Genomic DNA, 27,519 nt, shown 5'->3' with positions numbered 1-27,519 from the left:
TTCCTGTGGGACTTTACTATGTATGCTCTGGTTCAGTCCTCCTGCTCTGTCTCAGGATAAACTTGGGAAGCAGTAGGGCAAGGAGATGTAAACAAAAAACCTAGAGGGGGATGTAACCAGAAAGGGAGAACAATTGTGCATCAGAACCCAACATTTTAACCAAAAATCAAAGTTTCAAAATAATGTCATACCAGAAGTCTGCAAAACTATAGAATCAAAGAATTGCTCTTTAAGCATTTGTTTATAAAGTATTCAGACTCAGACGACAATACTTGTTGTACACAGTCATACTGATGACATCATGTTAAGAGACTTGTGGGACTGTGCCCCATGACAATGACTCAACGTGTCACGAAAACAAAAACTCAAAATGGCTGAGCCTACTAAAAACAAGATGAAGTTGTGGTAAATTCAAACCACAATGATAAGATAAAATAAAATAAACATAAAAACAAAGTCAAAAGACTAGGTTCTAAATTTTTTTTCTAATATTTTATGTCCACCTTGGCAACCTGACCTTATTACTGGACTCACATTATTTAGTAACTTAAAAAAAAATTCTATATTTAAAGACTTTACATCTTTTAAGTTGTATACTGTATCTTATCCAATTGTGTATTATTTATTTTTGTATACTATTCACATCTAATTTTAAAATTTGTTTTTTCTTTTCCTGTAACTATTTCTTTCACATCGTCATCTTTGACAGTGCGTCCTTGGTAGCTATAAAGCTTCATTCGCTTTTCTCTACCCTGTGCCACTTCCTCCAGGTTTCCTCCCCTTGCTCTGCTGCTCTTGCTTACTCTATCATCATATATTTCCATGTCTTTCTTGCCCGTCCTGCTCTTCTCCATCCTATTGGAATCTATCTTTCCACTATTTTTGCTGTCCTTGAGTTATGCAGGTGCCACATATGTCCTGCCCATCTTATCATTCTTGATACACCTGTTTCACACTGCTCTACTTGACCAGTCTTTTCTCTCAGATCCTTGTTACTAATTGTTCTTGACTATCTTACTCTATAATCCATCTCAAGCATCATCAGTCAAACACGTCCATTCTTCTCTTAATTGCTTGGCTAAATGTCCAGCTTTCAGCTAAATACAAAGCTACCAGCACTACTACTGTGTTAAAGACTCTTAATTTTCTACACAATTTTTGTCTCTACACCTCCAATGTCCTCTTTCAAACTTAACAAATACAGCTCTTGCCAAAACTAATCTCTTCGCCATGTCCATTTCATTGCTGTATTTTGCCTTGATCTTGCTTACCATGTATGTGAATCTCTCTTTTATTTCTAGCTCTTGACCTTTATATTCGAACCTGTTCATTTCTACTTATTCAGCAATCTTCATACATTTTGTTTTGGATATCCATATATTTAATCCCAGCTTCTGATTCTGCTCCAAATATTCCCAACAATTCTACTAACACCATTATACTCGCGGCCAGAAGAGCTGTATCATCCACATATTCAAGACCTCTAATCAGCTCTATTTAGTCTGCCACTGTTATCTATTTCATCAATCTCCCGAAGACTATGGTCCAATGCCAAGCTGAACAAACATGGTAACAGAATACAATTAAATCCATCATCAACTACCTGCTTCTCATTTCTTACCTCTTCGGAAATCTGGAAAAGGCAGCAAACAACCTTAAGTTGCTTATTTCTCAAAATTTATGAGGTGCTGTATGGAGATATTGCAAAGGAGGAGTTTGGTCATAATTCATCATCTTATTTTTTTTTTTATTATATCTTGAAGATAACAGTCTACTACATGTTCTTTCTCCCTGTTTAAATTTGGCGTACACCTTAGCTGGATGATGAACCCACTTTTTTGAGGACTAGTTATTTCTGTAGTTTATAATCAAAAAATAATTATTGACAAAAGTAGGTTGTTATGGTTTATTTATATCTCTACTTGTGACTCATGTTTTATAATATAGATTTCCCAATTAAAAAAAAAAAAGAATTGATCACAAAAAAAGGGAAGCAAAAGAAGAGACCAATCCATAACAGTAATCGTCTGTTGTCTGCATAATACAGTCATCTTATGCATTCTTCATTACTCTGAGCTGCGGAGCATGTGGGTGGTACATTAAAACTTATTTAAGACAAAAAAAAATCTCATATAAATTTTGGAAGAAGGTGGCAATTATCACTCTTAAATTCGTGGGAAATTTTCAAATGGTCTGATGAGACTAAGGAAACACATTCTGGTCCTAATTCCAATAAATATTTGACTGAAAACTTACGACCCAAAGAACATTGGATAAACCGTAAAGAAGTATGCCGACAAAAAACATGTCATGCTACTGAGCCACTATACTTCAACAAGGATGGACAAGCTCTACCCTGGCTACACTGAAAATGAATAGCTCCAAATATCAAGATTATTTTTGGAAAAACATCCTGCTACTCACTGAAGGAATGCTATGGTTGGGGCAGAATTCCAGATTTCAATCAAAAAATGGCTTAATACATCTAAGAACAAAGTAATGAAAAGGCCAGGTAAGAGTCCACACTTTAATCCTATGGAAAATGTGTAGGCTCTCATAGAGAATGCTGCGATTTCTCTCATTTTAACTAAGTTTAAACTCTTTTGCAATGATGAAAGTAATAGATTTGCAAAAGATGGACATGTAAACTTCATATAAACCAGCAGGACTCAAGTTTGGTCCTGAAGGTCTGCTTAGGCTACATATTTTTGTTCTAACCCAATTTCTAAATTAAAAGTCTACTACCAACTATTGATAATGACGGAATTACTGCTCAAGCAAAATTATTGTGGATCATTTTAGTTAACTTGCTTTATTAATTTTACCAACTCTTCACTGTTTCTTTAAGTCTTAAAACAGCTGTACTCGCTTTTATAATTGTTTAAATTAGCAATGAGATGCAAACGACAAAAGAACTGGCTCATCACCCAGTAACTTGGCCCCATTTTCAAATGTGTGTTTATCATGAAGTTTCTGTTTTAATAAAATAAATAAAATTTAAAAAGAAAAAGAAAAAGAAAAATGTTAAGGACTGAGGATTACTAATCTGCTCCAGGCCACAAATCATGTATGGAACCAACAATCATCCAACAATCAAACCAACTCATCCCTCCTCAGAAAGAAAATACTGTATCTGCAACATAAGAATGACCTGAGGTGGCAATTTTAAACCACTAACAACCTTAAATCAGTTCTGCTGTTTCCAAAGACTGGCTTCTAACTTGGCAACTGGGTGACACAAAAATACTTATTTTTTCATTTAAAAATATTCCTTGTTTGACAATCTTTTTAAAAGGTTCAATTATCTGATGTGAGTAGTCTTGATTTCAGCCTTTACATTAACAAAGCATGAAATCGGAACAAAAATCTGTAGACTTGTTATCCATCGTATAATGATTCATTAATATTATGATCATTTGGATTTTAGTCAAATAGGAAATTTTATTAGTTTCTGTAAATATGTATTGTGAGATTAGAGTGGATTACATTTAAACATGCCTGTAAGATATTGCTATGTTAATTTTAAAAAGTCAGAGAATATGAAGATGAGGAAGTGACAAATTTTGTGATCATTGAATATTACGAAGCTTGAATAATTTTGTATGGGTTTAATTTTGATAAAATTTCTGTATTATCTAAGCCATGTTTCAGAACAAAAGCAAAGATCTGACTTTATAATTCATTTCTTATTTTGTCATTTATTTTTCTTTTCTTCATTATGTAAAGCACTTTGAGCTACTTGTTGTATGAAAATGTGCTATATAAATAAATGTTGTTGTTGTTCCTATACACTGGGATAACAAAGCGTAGTGGTTTGATGTACAAGAGTTAGTTTTATATATAAAGATTTCATAACTATGCATATACAGTATGTGTCCCACAATGGACTGGCGTCCTGTAAAAAGGTTGCTTCCGGACTTCTGCATGATAACCTCAAAACAGGCCCTGGCCCCACCTCCTTGCATTGCAGTAAACAGGCGTGGAAAATTGATTCATTTACTTGAAAACTGAAGGAAAACTTTAAATTATACATAATGCACAGGGAATAAAATGAGTATTAAATCGGTCAAACTGTTATTCCACTATAATTTACTTAAATTTAACTATATAGAGTGTCAAACAATACAGTAAATGAGAAAGAACTTAAAACAAGTAATTAAATCAAATTGTTGCACATTAAATATAATTCAAATTATGTGTAAACACTATTCTAAATATGAAACTGAACAAATTGTGCAATTCTTTAATACGCGAGATAATAATGCATTCACAAACTGTACTGCTGAAGTAATCTGCGGTAGAATTATTTCGACGATTTATACGTAACCGTGTACTCGTTAAATTCATAGCTTGGATTACAGATGCGAATTCAAAACTGTGCGCAGTGATCTGGAATTTTAAAATAATTGTCAGAAATTAAAACTAACTCAAACTGCACCTGCAAGTGTGTAGTATTATAATGATTAATTAACGTTATGGCAATGACGCGATATATTTCAGGTCGTTTTACGTATAGGTACATTTAACACGCGGACGCTTTCCATTCATTGACAACTTATAACATTTATTTGTTTTAACTCTCATCGTACGTTTGCACTTCAGTTGACTGCGTAACCCTGTTTTTAATCTCGATAGTGGCTCCTTCAGCATTGGGATACCTTGTTGCTGCTGCTAACGCAATAAGCGCACCTACTTTTTACAGGGGATGTGGCCCTTCTTTTCTTCCAGGACTCTGATACGCTGGTTCTGTCCATCGTAAGAAACTATTGCCCGGGTGTTCCTGCCGGTGCTGTGGTCGTAAGTAACTGTCCTGCCCTCCCATTGCAAAGGGGCCTGGCAGGGCCGCACCCGGTATCCGCCTGAAGCCGCGGTGGGCAGCAAGAGAAAGGCCGCGAACATGTAACGCAGCACACAGTTAACTGAGAGAAACTGCATCGCCTTGTGGTAGCCGGAGAGCTAGGCACGCTGCTTCTCTGCTGATATCAAGTGCGCACTGAGCAGCAGACACAAGGAAGCGCCAGTAGCACATCAATATGATGGAACTCTAAATATTTAATGGCTCGCAGCCGTTCTGATAGACGCGGGCGAAATTAGCAGCGCAAAGATGGCTGTGTTGGTGGTTTATATGAAATTAACTGTAATGCGACAGTGCAGATAGATATTTTGAATTTCAGAGTGAATACGCTTTTCTAATAACCGAGAAAAAGTAGTAACACTGTATAGTATCATCTTTGTGTTTTTACATCTGTGAAGAGGCGTTGTTTACTCGGATAGTGCATTTTCTTGCTAAGCAATACGCAGTAGTTACAATCACTTCTGAATGTTATAGCAAAAGGTATAATTAAAAAGATGGGCTGAGCGGCCACGCGGGAGATGAAACTGGCGACAAATAAATTCATTCATTCCTTCAAGAATTGGACACCGAGATCCATTTTTTTCAAGCAATGATTAACCGATACACATTCCAGTCATTCAATTCAGAAGTAAATTTAAAAACAGGTGGGGAAACTTATGGCTGACATACAGTATAACTAGAAGACGTTCTGTTTTGGAAGCCGCTAGAGAGTTGGAATGAATGGACTACCCGCACAGACAGATGGGTTGTGTGTTGGGGGGGGGGGGGGGGGGGGGGGGGGGGGGGGGGTGTTAATGGGTTTGATTCCACATAATTGTCTTGTGCCGATTCTTCTTTTATACAATTATCTAAATTGTTATTTCCTCTCGTTAGAAGATAATTATAACTAGTCAGAGTTAGATTGACTATTTGCGTTGTTACTTTTATGCAAAGTGACGTAATTTATTCGCTGTATTCATATCATAATTATTCAATTTAAAAGATGATTACATATTTTTAACAAACGTAGCCTTGTACTTACTGATTTTAGCCTGATTTCAGAACCACATTTAAAGATGGACAGGTGATAATTATTAGCAGCAATGATTGCTATATTTCATGTAAGCAGTTAACGCTATTGGTATCAGTGCTCGTCTCGCATAAGGTTGGTCCCTATTGTTCCGGCCCCTGCGATCCAGAATCCAGGTAATTTGTTTTTGTAACTGTTGTTAGACACTGCCCTTATTGGTAAGTACAGTTAGACATATTGTTTTTTCAGATAGTGTACAGGGTCCATGAATTAATAGGTCTTCTTTCCGAAAGTGGATGGAATATACTGTATACTGCGATTAAAAAAACTGAATGAAAGTAGATTTATTCTACCGCTGGGAAGATCTGAGGTCTCTGGAGCTGCTTAACTTGTGTCCAACATCGTCCTCACCCTCATTATCATAATGATTATTAACAGCCTAGCGCCTCTCTCCTGCACGCTCTCAAACATCCCTACACATCTTCAATTACCCCAATACCCCCCACCCCCGAGTCCATTTAGTTCAGTGAAACCTGTTTACATAGACTTCCACCAAATAAATATGTAATTCACAAATGTAACTGGAAACCGGAACGCCAAGAGGATAGCTGGATCTGAACCAGAGGCCAATGACGACGTCGGAGGTTGGTAGTGGCTTCCTGGGTTATAGACCCTGATCTTTGAGAGCCCTAGCACCACCCAGTCCAAATGTATTAGGATTCAATCCGCTGATCTTCGAGAGCCCAGTCTTGCTTTCTCCTGTTCTGCGTTCTGAAAAAGCTCGCAAACAGCGCGAAAACTCCACAGGTCCATCACCCACCATCCGCACTTCTATGAGGGGCTTAACAGGCCATAAGTCATATATTTTTGTGTGTAACCCATTGGTTTACATGTGAACCTTATTGGTTAATGATTTATGACCTCTCATACACACATCATGGTCCACAAGAAAGCTTCAAAGGGGCATCCACCAAACCCCATGTTTTTCCATATATCTCTTATGCTGAAGTAACGGCATTATCAGAAAATGGAGTGCTAAGCCCCTAATAAGTGCTGAAGCGAGCGAAACCCCTGCCCGAGACCAAGGAGCCGTGAGGCTCTAGTGAGTACCAGAGTATCTGGCGAGGAGAAATAGACTGTAATAAAATAAAACCTATTTGCAGCTTTTATTTTATTAGCTCTTCGCGAGCCAGGGGATCATTATGCAGGTCTCGTTTTGTCCAGCGCCACAATGGCCCATTACCTTACGAGACCATTTCGTGTTCTACAAATGAACTGCTTCCAAAAACTTTGATTTCCTGTAACATCTCAAAGAAATGCATTCTGACTTAACTTATGACTTAAAACGTGTGCGTCATGCACTGAATATACCGTGCCTCCTTCCCTAATCTCTACCAATATTCAGCGGCTTATATCAACTCTGTAATCGAAAAATCGGTACCCATAACGATGGATGGAGAGCAGCGTTGGAAGTCCTGTACTTCGTCTATGCAGTCGTGCAGAACTAACACTCTTAATACCGGTCATATTGGGACGTGTTATGTACTTTACGGTCATTGGCAGTTTCAAACAATCGGTTACATTGACTTTTTTGCTCTCATTTTGTTTTCCGCGTGTGCTTATGTGTGTGAACTACAGACGCGTGTTAGCTTTAACCACTGCTGATAAAGGTGATCTTTCAACACAAATGAAAAGAAGTATTTAAAAAATCGAGATTATATTTTGTACCAGGTAACGGACTAAGTATTGCCGCTAAAGACGTTAACGCCCATTATTATTTATTTTATAAATAATGTGTTACGTTGCGGGATCACTAAGTATATTTTTAACAGATGTATATCAAAGCTATGATAAATGTAAATGGAAAAAGTTCTGCAGTACTTAAGCAGAATATGATGCAAGACTTTAAACGTCAGTTTACTCTGCATAAAATGTGTAGTTATCCCGTGCAGTTCGTTTTTGTACTTACGAAACTGTCTCCTCACTTTTTTTTTTTTTTTTTTTTTTTTTGGAATTCTTCATTTTTCCCCAAAATACGGCATACTTCTCTTTGAACAGTCAGTGCACAAGCCAATAGATAAAGCTGGAGATGAGTGGTGGTGAAGTAACTGTAAATGTGCTTTTATCGGTATACTTCTGTTTTGTTTAAAATGTGCGATATACTATATGGGGGTGGTTATTTACTTGGCCAATGTCGTTCTTCCTTACACAGTCCAATTCTGCGTAGTTTACGCGGTTTTCCTTCATTACAGTCCATTAAAATAACCGTCCTTGAAGGATACGGTCCTATGGAAACGCAGTAAATATGATAGCGGGTTAAACAGGTAACAGTGTGAGCATAACCGGCATTTTTACTTTTAAGACTATTCTGCTGTTATGAAACACCGTCTGGGAAAACGTATTGTATATTGCTTCACTAGATCAGACTACTTCTCTCTGTCAGAACTGCGCAGGTAAGCCTATTCAGTTTGGCATAAGATTGATGAAACTTACATTGGGATACGGAATATTTAGTGGAGTTCTCTAGGGATTAAAAGTGATTCGGATGATGTCATGTGTCTGGAAAATAATACATGATGCGGCCAAAAAGAAATGGAAAGATCCCGCGTCACTTGCGGTGTTGGTATTCGTCCCACGTTAAATCATGTCTTATAATTTCAATGAACGGGCTTCCCTTCACTCACCCTGCGTTGCAGGCGGACAGCTCCTCCCGAATATAAAAAGCTCAAAGGGTGACCATCCTCAGATATTTCATCAACCTGTTGTCTTGGTGGAATTTATTGAACTTGCGTGGTTACAAGCAAGAAAATAGACGTTGCTCACTTTAGTGGCTTTGAACCCAAGGCAAGTGCTCCACATCAGAAGGTAATACGAGGAGATGCATTCCGCAGTGGCCGTAGTATTTGTGCTGCTCAGCGGCAACGCGCTGGTTCAAGGTGGCCCGTGCGAGCCCGTGAGAATCCCTATGTGTCATTCCATGCCTTGGAACATCACCCGGATGCCCAATCACCTGCATCACAGTACCCAGGAAAACGCCATCCTTGCAATCGAGCAATACGAAGAACTGGTGAACACTGAATGCAGCACTGATCTGCGCTTCTTCCTATGTGCCGTGTATGCGCCCATATGCACGATCGAGTTCATGCACGATCCCATTAAACCCTGCAAGTCGCTGTGCCAAAGAGCCCGCGACGGTTGTGAGCCTATAATGAGGCAGTACAATCACAACTGGCCGGAGAGCCTGGCGTGCGATGACCTGCCGGTGTACGAGAGAGGTGTGTGTATCTCCCCGGAAGCGATCGTCACAGAATTACCTGAAGGTAAGTTAGCGTCGCACCTTTTATTCCCCGCCCTTACCCAGAACTAACCACTTTCACAGTTACTATGTTGAATGGGATTGGCGTATTTCATTAAAAAGCTGTAACGTTCGAACTTAATGAATTGGTACTGAATGAAATGTTAGAAAGGATTAGTTCTGCACACGGAAATCGGTATTTTACACTAAATGAAATGACTGGCTTGATAGTTATTTTAAGGGCATGTGTAACAGTAACCCTGTATTTTAAAGCCTCATTCAGATGCGAAGTGGGATGACATTTTTACACATTTGTTGTTAGGAGCAGATCGCGACTGCACAGACTGGACACCAGGTTAGTATTGTTTTCCTTCAGTATGACTTTGTTATTATTGTCTTCTGAACACGCCACATTTTAAGCTAAAAATAATGATCTAAAATAACCTAAGTTTAACAATGGAACTATGCAGAACTTAATGCACAAAAATACTGTCAATTTACATTATTCTGTCGTTTTTATTCTTGTGTGTGTATATTTTTATAGTATCATTTGATAGGTAATCGTTTGTCTATAGTATTTAAAGAATTTCTGTAAGATCTCAAAACGATCTCCTACTTAATGTTAAACTGCTATTTCTAAAAAGGAATGCAACTTTCTCGTACTAACGCAGCTGCTACTTGGATGGTAATATTTGTGCAAGTGCAAGACAGTAAACTGATGAAGTCACAATTGTTTTACAGATTGTAACTGCAAAAAGATTAAGCTAACAGCAGCTACATATCTGGAAAGAAAATACAGCTATGGTATGTATAAAAATGCTTAGTGTTAGTGTGATATATATCACACATATATTCTACAAAAATGTGATCAAAAGAAGTTATTTTCTTTCATATCAGTGATTTATGGAATAAATGTTTTTGCATATTGTGTATTTATCTGAACACTGAATTTCCTTAGTATTTTTTTTTTTACTTCATAGTAATCTGCTCCCTGAAATACGGATGTTGGTGTGATTAAAAATTATTCAGTTTTAAAACTATGCTTAGGTATTTACATGCTATCTTTAAAATAAGTTCTATCCCCAAATAACTAATTGGAAAGAAATGTATGCTTAAGTAACACATAAAATTGATATTTCTATTTGCCAACCCAAGCACATGGAAAAGCATTTAAAATAAGCATAATAAATTTATTTATAATAAATAGCACTTTAGAATTTTAAATGTTTAACACCTTCCAAATAGATAACTTGGAAAGAATTCCTAAAAAATCCACTTGAGAATTGCCTGGAGGTGAGGTAGTGGTGCTAGGATTTTAGCTGGGGCCTAGTGTCCAGCGCTCTCTAGACAGGACATTAGTTCACAGTAAAGCCCTCTCTCGCACACCCACACTAGACCAAAATAAATCACCAGTTAACTTAACACAAATGTCTTTAAGGTTGGGTAGGAAAACCAGCATCCATCGAGAAGAATCCACACAGACATGGTGAGGGGATGCACTCTCCGCACAGATTACAACTGGATGTGAGATCTGAATTCTGGAAACTGGAACTGTGCAGCAGCAGTGCTAACCAATGTGCCATTCCGCCTCCCCTATTTGAGATGTATAAAATAGTTTTTTTTTTCCAATGGCATTTCTATTCTCTTGTTTACATTTAACAAAAAGGAGAATATTTTATTAACAACATTTATATTATTAAACTTCCAAAAAAATAGATGTTTCAGGAATTTTTGAATGATTGGAGTTGTACAAATATGTGGATTTCAATTTTCAGGAAAATGAATGGAATTTCATATAATGTAAAAACTATAACTCTTTAAAATATTTGATGTACCTTTTATGAGACATAGTATGCTTGTAGAAGGCTGAATGTGGCAGACCTGAAATTTAATTAATTTCTCTGAATTTATTTTATTTAATAATAATAGAAATATGGGTGCACATGTTAATTTTTCATTTGACCAAGCTCCAACTGTAGCAAAATATCTTTGATATTTTAAGAAATACTTAATTTTATGACATATTAAAATAATAGTAAATGTAATTGTTCCGCTGCTTAGTATAATTTAATCATAGCATCTCAACAATTTGAGCAAAATGTGGTAGATTCAATTTATAACAAAAGCCCTGCATCAGTTTAAAAGATAATTCTGGAAGAAACATAAAAAGTTGTTCTGCTATTTTAATGAAAAATCCACAAGGGCTGTCAATTTCTCATTTAGAAACTAGCATCATAAGGTTCACAAATGTCCAAAATGTGTGTTATTTCATATTGACTATGTAACAGAAATGTCTAGTGGGCAAAGATTTGAATGGGGCTAACCAGTAACTGATAGGCTGTAAAAGACTGTTTAAATAAGACGAAATTCATACTGGTTTGTGCAGAGTCTCTATGCATGCAAGTCTGAGAAGAGAGCCTCTCCGTTGATAGACCGTTTGCATGTAAGAGCTTAGTTCAGGGAGTTGAATGAAGTCGATAAGTCATTGCAGATTGTGAAGAAGTCTGCATTAGTACCTCTGTACACTTGGTGGCAGTATGGAGTCTCATAAGTGAAAGGTGTAAGGTCTGGTTAAGAAACCACGTGAGAAACAAGAGTAACAATGCTTGAATTAACAACATTTTCTTAACTATAGCACTTACTACACATTTTCTAGAACACTTACTACATAATACTGCAAAACTGTACTAGCAAGTATAGCAGAAAACGTAGTTTATTTTTATTTTCTTCAAAGGTATAACCCTGAAAATTGTTAAGCGTGGGGTTGTTAGTATAACATCACAAAATTATGTTCAGTTTAGAACTACAGCTTAAGGGGGAGAAATAACTGAAGTGATTTTTTACTTTTTCCATAATCGCTGTATACTGTATAACATTTTAGTCTACTGTGAAAGGGGTGCTAATCAGTTAAAACTTGAATATGTTATCTTGAAGAAGGAAAATTAGTTTGCTCAAATATTTTCCAGTTTATATAATAGTCTGTGTACTTCTGTCATTTTGCATATACCACACAACATTCAGCTAATATACAGTGCCTGCAACTACCATATTTATTCAAATATGGTGATGCAGTATAAAAAGAAAAATAGAAATAGAAGTTCAGATCATCTTGTTCCTGCCCACCATGATATTTCCATTTCCAAACAAAAACAAAATTAAAAAACCCTGAAAACATAGGAGATTGTTTTGTGGTAATGTGTACAGTGTTGATGTCTGCTACACAATTGTCCATTATGAAATTACATTAAAATGTTGGCATTTTCGTTAAATGCCCTGTTTTGATAATTACTGACTAACTCTAACTTTGCTTGAGTTGGTCTGTAATTACAGAAAAACAATTGCCTGTGTTTCAGGACATTTACACAACTATTCTGATTAGAGTAATTAATCTCGATGAACTGTTAAATCTTTAGCATTGCTAAAATATTTATTTAGTCATGAATTACTTCTTTTATATATGGTATTTCATGAGGTTCTAAAGCATGCATTCTGGCTTTTAGAAAATCAAAAGTTGATTATGTACTTTATATCTGTATTTTCTTTGCAGTTATTCGTGCCAGTTTTAGAGAAGTCCGAATGAGCTGCAATGACAATACAACTATAGTGGAAGTGAAGGAGATATTAAAGTCAACAAGCCCGATCAAACATGGTCCTGTTAACTTGATAACAAATTCTTCCTGTCCATGTCCGGAACATCTGCCTAAAGAGGATGCACTCATAATGTGTTATGAGTTGGACTCTCGGTAGGTTTTCTTTGGGTAGTTAATTTAAATGTGTCTGGTTTCTATAAGGAGAGCCAACAAGGTTTGTGCAGTTTGAATATTTTAGACACATAATGTACTCACAATGTCATGGTTAAATAATTTAAAAATGATTTATTATCAGAAATATTTTAAATAGAATTTAACACAATGATGCTCAAAACAGCTTTTAAGTTTTGAATGCAGTAAATTAATGAAAGGCATTAAAAACTACCTACCAAGAATGTATTTGTGTTTGTGTCAAGGTATCAAACATGTTTGCATACACCCATTGTTTATTGTTTAATTTTGAAAACTTTCTATAGGTACTCTCTCATCTCTGTACGTTTATCTGATACCTAAATATCTTCGCTGTGTAAGAGAAAGGGAGTTTCGTAATAATTTAAGCCCACTAGTATTCTTGGGTCTTAATACCACATCCCAGCTATGAAAACTGCATGTCATCAACATTTTTAAAGGTATAAGATATTTTTCAGATGATATCATTCACCCTACCAAAATCACTTGTATAGCTAATAGCAAAATTGTCTAAAAATCTCATCATGATACTTTATCAGGTTCTACACTTGAACTACATGATATTTTGCATATATCAGACTCTCATGATCCTTTGCATGAAGAATTCCATCCTTGCTCCTCAGTACAACTCCATATGATGTATGTGATGATTAAATATTTCACTGAAGATATTCTTTTTGATTGGATTTAATGATGTTGTGAATAGTTAGCAAACCCATTCTGTATCAATTACTGCCTTGTACAAAGCATTGTTGGACGATGCTCCAGCTCACAGTAAGTCTTAACAGGAATAAAGAGGTTTGAGAAATTAATGTAAAGTTAATTTTAATAATACCTTTGGGAATTGTGTAGTCCTGGTTTATCCTTTCAATTCATCTCTGATCAGGACTAAAGAAGGTCCTTTGCCTTCTCTTGAGAAAATAGGACATGCCATTTGGCCTCAGAATGCATTAAATTTACATTACCCTGTTTTTTTTTTTATATCCATATAAATCATTATTTTTATATGGATATTTATAAAAACTAGACTTGATGTTATTTTAGAAAAATTAAGTGGATAGGAACAGCGAGCTTTGTTGGGCTAAATAGCCTGTTCTCATCTAGATTGTTCTGTTGTTCTAGTGTGTAACTGGTCTAAGCATCCTTTTAAAGAATTACTACCTATTCCTCACTTTATCTATACAGGTTTTACATTTTCAAAGATTCTTTTGCTTAAAAAGAGATCATATAATAGTGTTTTAGTCTATGGTGAAAATTAGTAAGGCTGTTATATGAGGTTTTCTCTTATTACCTAATATAATTGGGTTGTTAAGCCCATTAGATACAACCAGTGTTGACTGGGGCACCAGTGGGGCCAGTTTAAAGGTGAAAAGGAATATATTTAGAGAATGAAGGAGAAATTCAAAAGTTCCCAGAAAACACGGACAACATGCCAATTCCTTACAATGGCCGGGAACTTAGTCTCTGTGAGGCAGCAGCTCAGCATGACAATGTTGATAGATTTCAATAAACCTTAAAACAATTCATACACACACATAAAGACTGAGATAATTAGGCAAAGTTATAATTTACAGTAAGAATTATTAGAAAGTAGTGAAATGAATGACTGCAAACCAATAACCATGTTCAATATCAAAACTAATGTACCAGATTTTGTTGTTTCATTAATATTCTGAATTAAAACTTGTAGCACGATCATAGCATTTTATGTAAGAAAAGCATCAACAGAGACCAGCAGAGCGCACACATAGTTAGCATTATCAGTGATGCAACACAAATAATTTTAAACAAAAAATTATGAGGAATCTAAATATTAATTAAATACTCCAAACATGCCAAATTATATTAAATATCTGTAAATCCTTTTTTCTTCAAATGTCTCCATGACAAGTAAACTATTTTTTCCAAAGAAAACTGGTAATATCAACAAAGAGATGTGTTGGATTATTAGACATGCTAAATGCTAAAATATGAATATTTGCAATTTATAAGTTTTATTAACAAGAAGACTTTTAAAAACTGCACTTATTGCAGCAACCAGAAGGACATAAGGCAGACATACAGATACTTATACTTTTATTAAGATGGATAGAAGACGTTGCATAGTCCATAATGATCTGTTTACTGTGGGAAGCTGTAATTCAGATTTCTTTTGAAAAACTGAACTGTGAAGAATTTGCATCATTAGCCTATTTATACCTGCAAACAATTAAGATTACAATTTTATTTGTTTGTAAGTCAGAAATAACACCCTTGTGTTGTCTTGTTTTATACATGTCTTTCTTATTTATATAGTATCTTCAGTGTTAAGTGTTAAGTGTTATGATCTGCACAAAGAGTTAAAGGTGGAAAATGTTATTAGGGCATCATCCATGTAATTTATTGTTGTCTTTACTTTCATTCAAGTTATTGTATAGCATGTGAAACTTTAATGTAAATTAATGAATATTGATTTATGGTACAATTTACTTCTTCACTGAGTTAGCAATGCTCAAATAACAATGTACAGTATAATTAAATTATGAAAACATATCTACATATTTCAAGCAACATAGAATGAACTTTTCCAGTGTGCATGACACTGACATCATGCTTATTTTCTGAATCATAGTGGCTGATGATGATGTTTCACACTTTTCTACACAGTTTAATGATGTTGGAATGTTATGACAAAGGAGAACTCCAGAAGATTACTTGCACATGTAAATCAGGATTTATTAAGAAAACAGCTTTCTGCTCTAATCAGGTTGTTCACCTTAACCCAATTATGTGTGTGCATTTAAATGCACTAAATGAAATGCTGACACCTCTCATATTTTGTGCATACCAATTGTTCTAATTTTGCATGTCATCTCATTTTGTGTGTGGCACTTCTTTTAATGTTCTGCTGCTTGCACTTTGGGGCCACTATATAGAGGCTTTTTTATTTATTTTTTTAGAAATGTGTTATAGACCACCCTGTGCAAAAACTAGTTTCAATATGCATCTTTTGAATACTATTTAAAAAGCAAGTTTAGATTGGGATGTTATAGCAATGTGGGACTTTAATTACTCAAATTATAAGGGCATGACTTTTTAGATGTAATCAGTGACTATTTTTCTAACACAGTATGTTAAAATGCAAACCTGAGGGGACGACTGTCTAGATTTAGTATTTTACAATAACAAGAGAATTCATGGTTTAGGTGTGATTGAATCACTAGGTCAAGTGACCATAATATTGTACATTTCAGTGTTTTGGCGAAGCAAAGATGCAAAAACTGAAACTTTTTTAGGGCAAGTTCTGAGCAGACTGCATACAAACTAAGAGGGATAAACTGGGATAAGTGAAGACATTTGAGGAGAAATGAAGCAATTTAAAAACATATATAATGCATGATAAGTTTATCACAAATGTAAGAAACAAGAAATAAAAAAGCTTCACTGTGAATAAATAGGAAGATACAAATGAAACTGCAAAGAAAAAAGCAGTTGCATAAGGAGTACAAGACTAATAACTCTGTTAACTGCAGTGTATATTGGAGTATGAGTGCAACAGTTAAAAAAACTAGTAAGCTAGGAGGCAGAGTGAAATATTACGGAAAAGGCCAGAAGAGATTACTTCAATATTTTTAGCAGTAAAAATAATGGTCAAGTAGGAGGTGATGTGTATCTGGAACACCAAGTGTAAATTAAAACATATAATGAGTAACATGGCAAATGTTCTAAACTTGCATTTTTCTGTAGTTTTCACGTCAAGAAGTGGATAAACCCCCAGCTATACTGCTTAGATCAAATAGACTGAAATCTAATATATAAATCCATAACACATATTTTAGGAAGTCACTGCACACTGAGGAAATTCCAAAGGATGGGAAAATATAGCAAATATTATCCCATTATATGATAAGGGCCAATGGGCAGATCTAAGTAAACATAGGCCAGTAAGTTTAATTGCATCCCAGGTAAATTAATGAAAGCAATTATAAAGGAAAACATTGAGCAGATCATGGCAAGAATAGAAGTCCTATTTAACATTCAGCATGGCCTCAGATGAGGAAGGTTGTGTTTTACTAATATGCTGGAACTGTATGAGGAAGGAACAAAAGGATACGGACAGCGAGGGGTATACCCTGTATGATATTATTTATCATGTGAAAGTTCAGGAGTCAAAATAACAGAAGAGGGAGTTCAGTTGTGTAGTGTAAGTATGTACAGGTGCTGGTCATAAAATTAGAATATCATGACAAAGTTGATTTATTTCAGTAATTCCATTCAAAAAGTGAAACTTGTATATTAGATTCATTCATTACACACAGACTGATGTATTTCAAATGTTTATTTCTTTTAATGTTGATGATTATAACTGACAACTAATGAAAGTCCCAAATTCAGTATCTCGGAAAATTAGAATATTGTGAAAAGGTTCAATATTGAAGACACCTGGTGCCACACTCTAATCAGCTAATTAACTCAAAACACCTGCAAAAGCCTTTAAATGGTCTCACAGTCTAGTTCTGTAGGCTACACAATCATGGGGAAGACTGCTGACTTGACAGTTGTCCAAAAGACGACCATTGACACCTTGCACAAGGAGGGCAAGACACAAAAGGTCATTGCTAAAGAGGCTGGCTGTTCACAGAGCTCTGTGTCCAAGCACATTAATAGAGAGGCGAAGGGAAGGACAAGATGTGGTAGAAAAAAGTGTACAAGCAATAGGGATAACCGCACCCTGGAGAGGATTGTGAAACAAAACCCATTCAAAAATGTGAGGGAGATTCACAAAGAGTGGACTGCAGCTGGAGTCAGTGCTTCAAGAACCACCACGCACAGACGTATGCAAGACATGGGTTTCAGCTGTCGCATTCCTTGTGTCAAGCCACTCTTGAACAAGAGACAGCGTCAGAAGCGTCTCGCCTTTGGACTGCTGCTGAGTAGTCCAAAGTTATGTTCTCTGATGAAAGTAAATGTTGCATTTCCTTTGGAAATCAAGGTCCCAGAGTCTGGAGGAAGAGAGGAGAGGCACAGAATCCACGTTGCGTGAGGTCCAGTGTAAAGTTTCCATAGTCAGTGATGGTTTGGGGTGCCATGTCATCTGCTAGTGTTGGTCCATTGTGTTTTCTGAGGTCCAAGGTCAACGCAGCCGTCTACCAGGAAGTTTTAGAGCACTTCATGCTTCCTGCTTCTGACGATCTTTATGGAGATGCAAATTTCATTTTCCAACAGTACCTGGCACCTGCACACAGTACCAAAGCTACCAGTACCTGGTTTAAGGACCATGGTATCCCTGTTCTTGATTGGCCAGCAAACTCGCCTGATCTTAACCCCATAGAAAATCTATGTGTATTGTGAAGAGGAAGATGCAATGCGCCAGACCCAACAATTCAGAAGAGCTAAGGGCCACTATCAGAGCAACATGGGCTCTCATAACACCTGAGCAGTGCCACAGACTGATCGACTCCATGCCACGCCACATTGCTGCAGTAATCCAGGCCAAAGGAGCCCCAACTAAATATTGAGTGCTGTACATACTCATACTTTTCATGTTCATACCTTTCAGTTGGCCAACATTTCTAAAAATCCTTTTTTTTTGCATTGGTCTTAATTGATTTTCTAATTTTCCGAGATACTGAATTTGGGACTTTCATTAGTTGTCAGTTATAATCATCAACATTAAAAGCAATAAACATTTGAAATACATCAGTCTGTGTGTAATGAATGAATCTAATATACAAGTTTCACTTTTTGAATGGAATTACTGAAATAAATCAACTTTGTCATGATATTCTAATTTTATGACCAGCACCTGTATATAAGTGGGTAAAAATATAGAAAGCAAAGCGTTATTGTGATGTTAAAAGTGGTGTTCCTCAAGGGTTAGCTTTGGGCCACTGCTCTTTTTTATATACAGTGTACAGTGATCCCTCGCTATATCGCGCTTCGCCTTTCGCGGCTTCACTCCATCGCGGATTTTATATGTAAGCATATTTAAATATATATCGCAGATTTTTCGCTGCTTCGCGGGTTTCTGCGGACAATGGGTCTTTTAATTTCTGGTACATGCTTCCTCAGTTGGTTTGCCCAGTTGATTTCATACAAGGGACGCTATTGGCAGATGGCTGAGAAGCTACCCAACTTACTTTCTCTCTCTCTCTCTTGCGCTGACGTAGGGGGGTGTGAGCAGGGGGGCTGTGTGCAGCTGCTTCCTGAAACGACATGCTGTGCTGCACGGAGCTTCGCATACTTAAAAGCTCAAAGGGCACGTATTGATTTTTTATCTCTCTCTCTATCTCTCTCTAACTCTCTCTCTGCTCCTGACAGAGGGGGTGTGAGCTGCCGCCTTCAACAGCTTTGTACCGGCGGTGCTTCGCATACTTAAAAGCCAAAAAGCCCTATTGATTTTTTTTTTTGACTGCTTGCTTTGCACTCCTTTGAAAAGGAAGATATGTTTGCATTCTTTTAATTGTGAGACAGAACTGTCATCTCTGTCTTGTCATGGAGCACAGTTTAAACTTTTGAAAAAGAGACAAATGTTTGTTTGCAGTGTTTGAATAACGTTCCTGTCTCTCTACAACCTCCTGTGTTTCTGCGCAAATCTGTGACCCAAGCATGACATTCTAAAAATAACCATATAAACATATGGTTTCTACTTCGCGGATTTTCCTATTTTGCGGGTGGCTCTGGAACGCAACCCCCGCGATGGAGGAGGGATTACTGTATATAATGTATATGTGTGTATTGTGAGAGATGGCGGCCACCGCCATTACCCAGCTGGGATGCCTCCAAAGAGGAAGGACAGTTGGAGCAGACTTTCGGGGGACACTTCCTTCCCTGAACTTTTATTTGGCAGCCACCCTGGGCTGTGACGCTGCCTTGGATTCCTGCAGGGCTCTGTGGGTGTTATTATTTGCCAGCACAGCCCTGTTGGGATCTGTGGATGCTGCAGGGGGAAGCTGTGGGAACTTCAGGTGCTGCAGAGCCCTTCTTGGTGCCTCAGCCACACCTGGGAGCAATTCCACACTTCCTTAATGAACCACCTGGAGTGCTCCTGAGTGTGGCTTAAAAAGGAGCCAGCCGCCTCCCAACGGGAGGTGGAGGACAGAGCTTGTGAGTGGAGTATTGAAGGCAGTATACTGTATACACCTACCGGTCAAAAGCTTTAGAACACATCAGTTTTTTTCAGCTTTTCTTCAAATTTAATCGGTTGAAATGCAATGAATGACCTGAAATGGTGAAAAAGTAAGCAGAGGATGTAGTAACACTGCATGTTCCAATACTGTGTTAAGGCAGACCGAGGGTTTTTAAGTAATCAACAGAATTTGGGACACCTGTGCAAATTGTTTGGTTCAACTTGCAAGGCTTAATATACTTTAATTGTTGCACAACATCTGTAGGTTGTAACCTATTAGCTTTACCCCGAAGAAGGTCCATTTGTAATATTTTGGAATTTTTTTGTATTCAGTTTTTGCTGACCTAAAGTTTAAATTTAAAGCTCTGGTAGTTTACTGCTTCTTTTCACCATTTTGATTCATTCATTGCATTTCAACTGATTAAATTAAGAATTAAACTGATTAATTTTCTTGTGGGAAACTCTTTTTAATTAGTTTTAATTTAAAGTGTGTTGCTGAACTTATGTCATGCATCTGTCTGTGTAGGGTTTGGGCAGTGGAACACCCCCTGCAGGCTACTATATGTATATATTATCTGGACAGAAATATAAATAAGCTAGTTTGCAGATGATACCAAGCTAGATTGAATGCCAGATAATCAGGAATCAAGCTAATCATTATAGAGGGACTTGGATAGAATACAGACTTTGGCAGCTATTTGGCAGAAGACATTTAATACAAGTAACTGTAAGGACTCGCATTACATATAGGAAGTAGAAATGTTAGATTTCAATACAAAATGTGAGGTCTAAAACTTGAAAGTACCCCATTTGAGAAGGACTTAGGAGTCATGCTGGACTTGTCACTATCTACGTCCATTTGGTAGGCTGAAGCCATTAAGAAGGCTAACAGAATGTTAGATTATATAGCACAATGTGTAAAGTAGTACTCAAGGGAGGTAATGCTTAAGATGTGTAATGCACTTCAGCAAATTAACGTGGAATACTACATGCAGTTTTGGTCTCCAGGCTACAAAAAAGACATGACATTGCTATAAAAGGTTCAGAGAAGAGTGTCAATGCTAATTACAGTGCTTCATAATCTGAGTTATGAGGAAAGATTAAAGAACTGGAACCTTTTCCGTTTAAGCAAACGGAGATTATGAGGTGGCAAGACTGAAATCTTTAACATTATGAAAGGAATTAGTAAAGTGGGGGTGGCGCAGTGGTAGCGCTGCTGCCTCGCAGTAAGGAGACCCGGGTTCGCTTCCCGGGTCATCCCTGCATGGAGTTTGCATGTTCTCCCCTTGTCGGAGTGGTTTTCCTTCGGGTGCTCCGGTTTCCTCCCACAGTCCAAAGACATGCCGGTTAGGTGGATTGGCGATTCTAAATTGTCCCTGGTGTGTGTGTGTGTGTGTGTCCTGCGGTGGGTTGGCGCCCTGCCCGGGATTGGTTCCTGCCTTGCGCCCTGTGTTGGCTAGGATTGGCTCCAGCAGACCCCCGTGACCGTGTTCGGATTCAGTGGGTTGGAAAATGGATGGATTAGTAAAGTGGATCCAAGCTGTTACTGTAAAATGAGCTCAACAAGTGCATGGGGACACAGTTGGAAATTTGTGAAGGGGAAATTTCGCACAAATATTAGAAAGCTTCTTTCAAACAGAACCATAGACACAAGGAAAAAATTACCAAGTAGTGTGGTGGAAAGTTGGACTTTAGGGACCTTCATATCTCAATGTTATTTTGGAGAATCGAGGTTGATCGATGGGATGAGCTTTCTTGGGATGACTGGCCTGTTTTTATCAAAATTTTTATGATGTTCTAAAAAAATTATAAAATGTGATTCAATTAAATATGTGGGCATGCAGATAATGAAAGCTACTGTAAAACTCCTACAGGGTGGATGGAACCATCTACAGCTACAAACTGAGATAGGCAGGACTCTGCTGCTGATGCAAGAAAGCAGGCCACACAGAGGCGGCCTGGGAGATTTGGCCCTTTGTGAATGACTAAGGGCTTATGCCTGCATGGACACTAGGAGCAATCAGAATGAGTTCTAAATCAGTCCCTGTGGTTGAGGAGGAGTTAAGACCACCTTGAGCTAGAGGTCTGAATGAATCTAGAGAAGAGCGTTCTAGGAAAAGACTTATATTAGAGAGAGAGAGAGAGAGAAATGGGAGATCAGAAAGGAGATTTCTTTAGCAGTACTGGGGAGATGAAAAAGCCAGTCCTACTGATTGACTTGCATTCAAGACCTGTGGTAGCTGGTGCGAAAAGGGTATCTAGGCCTTTGGTGTTTTTGTATTTTGAGTTCTCCTTGCTGATCCTTACTTATGTGTTTAACTGTAAAAATACAGTAAATACATAGATGACATTGTTATATATAGTAATTCTTAGAATGACCATGTGTGTCATCTTACAGATATCTTTAACAGTCTCATACAAGCAGAACTTTTATATATTTGGTTCCTTGGAATTTTTCTATGTGTAGACTGGTGAGACAGGGATGCGCTCTTCTGTTACAATGGAATCAATTTAATAAGCAATGCCATTTACTGAGAAGACTGTGTCACCCACCATACTATATGTAAACCTATGGTGGACTTTGGGCTGCTACTATTAAGACTTGTATTTCTTTCCTAGGTTGTAGAGAAAAGCCAAGCAAAATGACACCTTTTATTGGCTAACTAAAAAGATTACAATATGCAAGCTTTCGAGGCAACTCGGGCCCCTTCTTCAGGCAAGATGTAATACAGAAACTGAAGTTTCCTATGTTTATATACACACTCTAGGACAAGAAACAACATTGGTAAATATTTAAATGAGAAATTTTAAATGTAAAAAATTAATAGATTCATTCAGGCTAGGGTTAATTTAACAAGAGAGAAAAGAACAATGTATTGTCAAGATCTCTGGATAAGATAACTGTCCAACAAAGTCTTTTGAAGTTTGTAATGAGTTTTTTTCAAAACAATGTGGGTCTGTAGACAGGTTGTCTGTCATTCAGAGAGATGTAATCAATCCTCATATCTGGCCATAAAACTCTTGTCTTTATTCAATCCATGTTGTAAAGTATTAAATTTAAGCATGAGTTTAACTTCCCATTCTTTTCTCTCTTGCTGTGTTTTGAAGTTGCCCATAAGCACTGTGACTTTAAAGTCCTTCTCACAGTGTCCATGGCTGTTGAAGTGGGCCGCCACAGGAACATCTGTGTGGCCATGTTTAATGTGGAACCTGTGTAAAATCCATTCTCTGGAGGAGTGTTTGTCCAGTTTCTCCCACATAGAGTGCAGTGTCAGGACATTTCATGCAGAAAATTAGGTAGACTACATTAGATGATCTGCAGGAAAATGATCCCTTGATGTGATGTTCAAGTCGGCAGTGTGGTATAACTATACGGTCTGTATCATAGATGTGGGCACATGTTTTGCATCTTTTCTGTAGGCATAGAGATGTGCCATTTTCTGTTGGTTCACATAGGGAGCCTCGGACAATTAATTGTTGAAGGTTTGGTGGTTGTCTGTATGCCAGGAGGGGAGGTTCAGGAAATACATTTTTCAGTGTTTGGTCATTGTTTAGTATTGGCTGAAGTTCTTTTATAATTTTTCGAAGTGTTTCAAGATGTGGGTTGTAGGTGACAACAAGGGGGATGCAATCCTTGTCTTTGTTTTTATATTCCAGAAGGTTGTCTCTGGGTATGGCAGTAGCTCTTCTTATTTGAGTGTCTGTTGTTTTCGGGGTGTAACCTTGTCTGATGAAATTTTGTCTGAGCTCCTGCAGTTGTTGATCCCGGTCTGTTGGGAACTGAGCAAATACGATTGTACCGTTGTTGCCTCAAAAGCTTGCATATTGTAATCTTTTTAGTTAGCCAATAAAAGGTGTCATTTTGCTTGGCTTTTCTCTACATTCATAATGGCTAACACGGTACAACACCCTAGTTTCCTAGGTTGTAAAAATGACACTAAGTAAACCTATAAAACTATAAGACTGATTAGTTTTGTTCTTCTTATAGTTCCTAAATAATAGCTAATAATCAATATTGTGTCTGAGTAAATTATAGAAACAAATTATTCTTATATTTAATCCAGAATGTTTTATTCTGGACTTTACTGTTGTAATTTACAATAGTGATTATTTTAGTGTAGTGTCTTCAGTAATATACGTATATATCTTGAGTTCATTATCTCGCCATTGCTTAGAGTTTTCAGTGGCTCGTGTTTCAGAAGTGGATTGCCGCATCCTTCTTCCTAGTCTATTCTTAGTCTGGATGCTCCACTGGAATCTGCTGGTATTTAAAATACCAGTGGCATAGCTTCCAATATCACAGCAATGCATAAGCCACCACAGTATGACAAACTGACAGACAAGTGGTGCTTGAAGATGCTTAAAAAAATCCATAAGAGCCAAAGTATGACCTTTTGCATATACCACCTGAATTCAGAGATCACCTTAAGAATAGATTTGGTGAGTTGTGCACAAATGATCGAAGACCACACAAGTTATGGAATGACATCAAGGACATCATAAATGAAGAAAGCAATAAGTCATTAAAAAGAAAGGGAAGGAAGAAAAGAGCAAAGTGGATGTCAGAGGAGAACTTGAAATTGATTTTGAATGCAGAGAGGCCAACGCAGAAGGAAGAAAGGAGTAATTTTTTAGACCCAAACAGAAAACTTCAAAGAGTATCTCAAGAAGATAAAATAAGGTATTACAATGAAGTTTGGAAAGAATTGGAGTTGGAAAACCAGAAAGGAAGAACATGGTCATCATTACTCAAGATGAAAAAACTGACAAAGAAATTCAGGTCAAATGTTGTAATAGTGAAGGATTCCACAGGTGAAATAATAAATGATGCTGGAGGCATCAGAAAAAGATGGAAGGAATATACGGAGTCACTATACCAAAAAGAAGTGGCTGATGTTGAACCATTTCACAAGGTAGAATATGATCAGGAGCCAATGTTACTAAAGGACAAAATTCAAACTGCACTGAAGACATTGGCAAAAAAAAAAAATAAGGCTCCAGGAATCCATGGGATATCAATTGAAATATTCCAACAAACGGATGCAGTTCTGGAAGTGCTTACTTAGTTGATTTCCAAATTTCTGGCATAAATATGTGACCAATCAATCCACTGGAAAAGATCTATATTTGTACCCATTCTAAAGAAACGTGATCCTGGAGAGTGAGAATTACAGAAGAATATGACTAACATCAAATGCAAATAAAATCTTGCTGAAGATAATTCAAGAACAGTTGCAGCAATACATCAACACAGAGCTGCCATAGGTTTTGGCTGGATTCAGAAGAAGAAAGCAGACAATACCCTAAAGACGTTTACCTGTGTTTTATTAACTACGCAAAGGCATTAAACTGTGTAGATCATAACAGTTTATGGGCAACATTGAGAAAAATGGGAATTACAGAATATTTATAATTATGCTTACATGGAACCTGAATATAGACCAAGTGGCAGTTGTCTGATCAGAAAAAGGAAATACTGAGTGATTTTAAAATCAGGAGAAATGTGCGTCAAGGTTGTATACTTTCACCATACTGCTACAATCTATATGCTAAGCTAATAATCTGAGAAGCTGGACTATATGAAGAAGAAAGCAGCATCAAAATTTGAGGAAGACTAAGTAACAACTTGTAATATGCAGATGAAACTACCCAGCTTGCCGAAAGCAAAGAGGACTTTAAGCACTTACTGATGAAGATCAAAGACTACAGCCTTCAGTATGGACTACATCTTAATACAGTATAAAGATGACAAAAATCCTCACAACTGAACTAGTAAGTAACATCATGATAGATGGAGAGAAGACTGAGGTTGTCAAGGACTTCATCTTACTTGGATAAACAGTTAATGCCCACAGAAGCAGCAGTCAAGAAATCAGACGGCATATTGCATTGGGAAAATCTGTGGTGAAAGACCTCTCCAAAGTGTTTAAAAATACTAAAGTGCATCTAGTCCAAGCCATGGTGTTTCTAGTTGCTTCCTATGGTTGCAAAAGCTTAACAATGAATAAGGAAGACCATTGAAGAATTGATGCCTTTGAATAGTGGTGCTGGCAAAGAATATCGAACATACCATGGACCACCTGGAGAACAAACAGGCCTGTCTTGGAGGATGTACTACTAGGAATGCTCCTTAGAGGCGACATATCAGAAGTTGTGAGGATGGTGCAGAATCAGGCAGTTTTTCATTCTGTTGTACATTGGGTCTCTAGGAGTTGTAATTGACTTAATGGCACCTAACAACAATAAACAAATATCAAAATGTTGCTATAAATCTCTTGTATACCCTGTCATTGTTAAGTTATTCTCTCATGATCCCATTTTCTTTTGTTATATATTTTTTTGAATCACCCCAAGCCACTATCACAGGCCTCTTTCAACTCCTTGGATTCATGTTTTTCAGCTGTGATATGCCATTTTTATTTTTAAACAATGTAGCACAATTTTTGTATTTCTTTGTTATAGTTAATTTAACTGTAGACTATGGCATTGATAATTTGAAAGCATATTTTTTGCACAGCTTGATATTATCTGCTGTTTATTATAATTCATCCATTCATTTTCAAAATGCGGTGTCAGTGTTGTTATTTAGATACATGCTTTTTTGATTCCATAGGTAAAGTAGTCTACACATATTGACAGTATTCAGATATAGATACACTTAGTTTTTTCTGTGTATTTGTAATAATTAAAATACTGTAAATAATGCATGAAAATCTGTTCAAAATAAAAATATTGAATGACATAAAAAACATTGTTTAGGTAAGTGGATGTTGTAAAGTTAAATGTCTGCAAGCAAAAAAGGCATATCGTAGTGCTGCCTAGAGCAACATAATAGAATCGACCTTGTGCTGGTCATGATCCATCAGTTGACTTTGTTCATGATATCTAGCGCCATAAAGCTCTTCATAGTCTAGGTTAGTACCCAGAACACACCCAGCGTTCCTGAATTACTTGTGAAGTTTGTTGACATCTCCTGTTCTCATGCCACTGCCCCAACACACAGTACTCCTAATGTAAAAAAGTGGACTTGATGCAGTAATTGGTTATCAAGGGTGTGACCCTAGCAGCCATTTCCTATCCAAGTTTGCACATAACTCTCTAAATGTTTTTTCTTGTAATTGATTTTGTTCAAAACCTATTGACAATGATTATTTTGATTTTCAATAATCACGTTTTGGTGATAAAGTGGTTTGACTATATCTTTTTGATCCTTGTACATCTTTTTTACGTGTCTTATTTCCAGGTTACTCTCTCCAAAACTATCTCTTTTTTAGGGTAGTACATAAGCCTCTGTATTCCTTGGACTGTCCACCATTTATACACCCCCATTGTCCTCTAAAAATTTCCATAGATGATGGGTCTGAGGTTTACTGTATATTTGAAATTGAACATGCATAGGGTGAACAGAAAGAAAGCCACGGCAGTAACCTTGGGAGCCAATGTGTTGTTGACCACTATTTTTAAACACAACTC

At 37.0% G+C, this 27,519-nt stretch overlaps 2 protein-coding genes across 3 annotated transcripts in view; one reads left to right on the top strand and one right to left on the bottom strand.

Annotated features, from left to right (window-relative positions):
- The window catches only part of epdr1 (ependymin related 1), a 60,105-nt gene extending 55,086 nt beyond the window's left edge, over positions 1–5,019 (bottom strand). Inside the window, exon 1 of the mRNA XM_051929215.1 lies at positions 4,694–5,019. Coding sequence (XP_051785175.1) covers positions 4,694–4,935 — 242 coding nt within the window. The 5' untranslated portion in view covers positions 4,936–5,019. The remainder of the gene's footprint in view (positions 1–4,693) is intronic.
- A 2,905-nt stretch (positions 5,020–7,924) lies between these two features.
- LOC114653557 (secreted frizzled-related protein 4-like) overlaps positions 7,925–27,519 on the top strand; it is a 44,470-nt gene continuing 24,875 nt past the window's right edge. The window contains exons 1-4 of one of the 2 annotated variants that reach the window (XM_028803943.2): positions 7,925–9,184; positions 9,482–9,514; positions 9,901–9,963; positions 12,707–12,902. In XM_028803943.2, coding sequence (XP_028659776.1) covers positions 8,743–9,184; positions 9,482–9,514; positions 9,901–9,963; positions 12,707–12,902 — 734 coding nt within the window. In that variant the 5' untranslated portion in view covers positions 7,925–8,742. Of the gene's footprint in view, positions 9,185–9,442; positions 9,515–9,900; positions 9,964–12,706; positions 12,903–27,519 lie in introns of both variants that reach the window. The other variant, XM_028803942.2, reaches the window with a different exon arrangement.

This window comes from Erpetoichthys calabaricus, chromosome 6, assembly GCF_900747795.2.
Source record: "Erpetoichthys calabaricus chromosome 6, fErpCal1.3, whole genome shotgun sequence".
Taxonomy (NCBI): domain Eukaryota; kingdom Metazoa; phylum Chordata; class Cladistia; order Polypteriformes; family Polypteridae; genus Erpetoichthys; species Erpetoichthys calabaricus.
The sequence above is the reverse complement of the archived record's forward strand: the minus strand, read 5'-3'. Positions and strand labels throughout refer to the sequence as shown.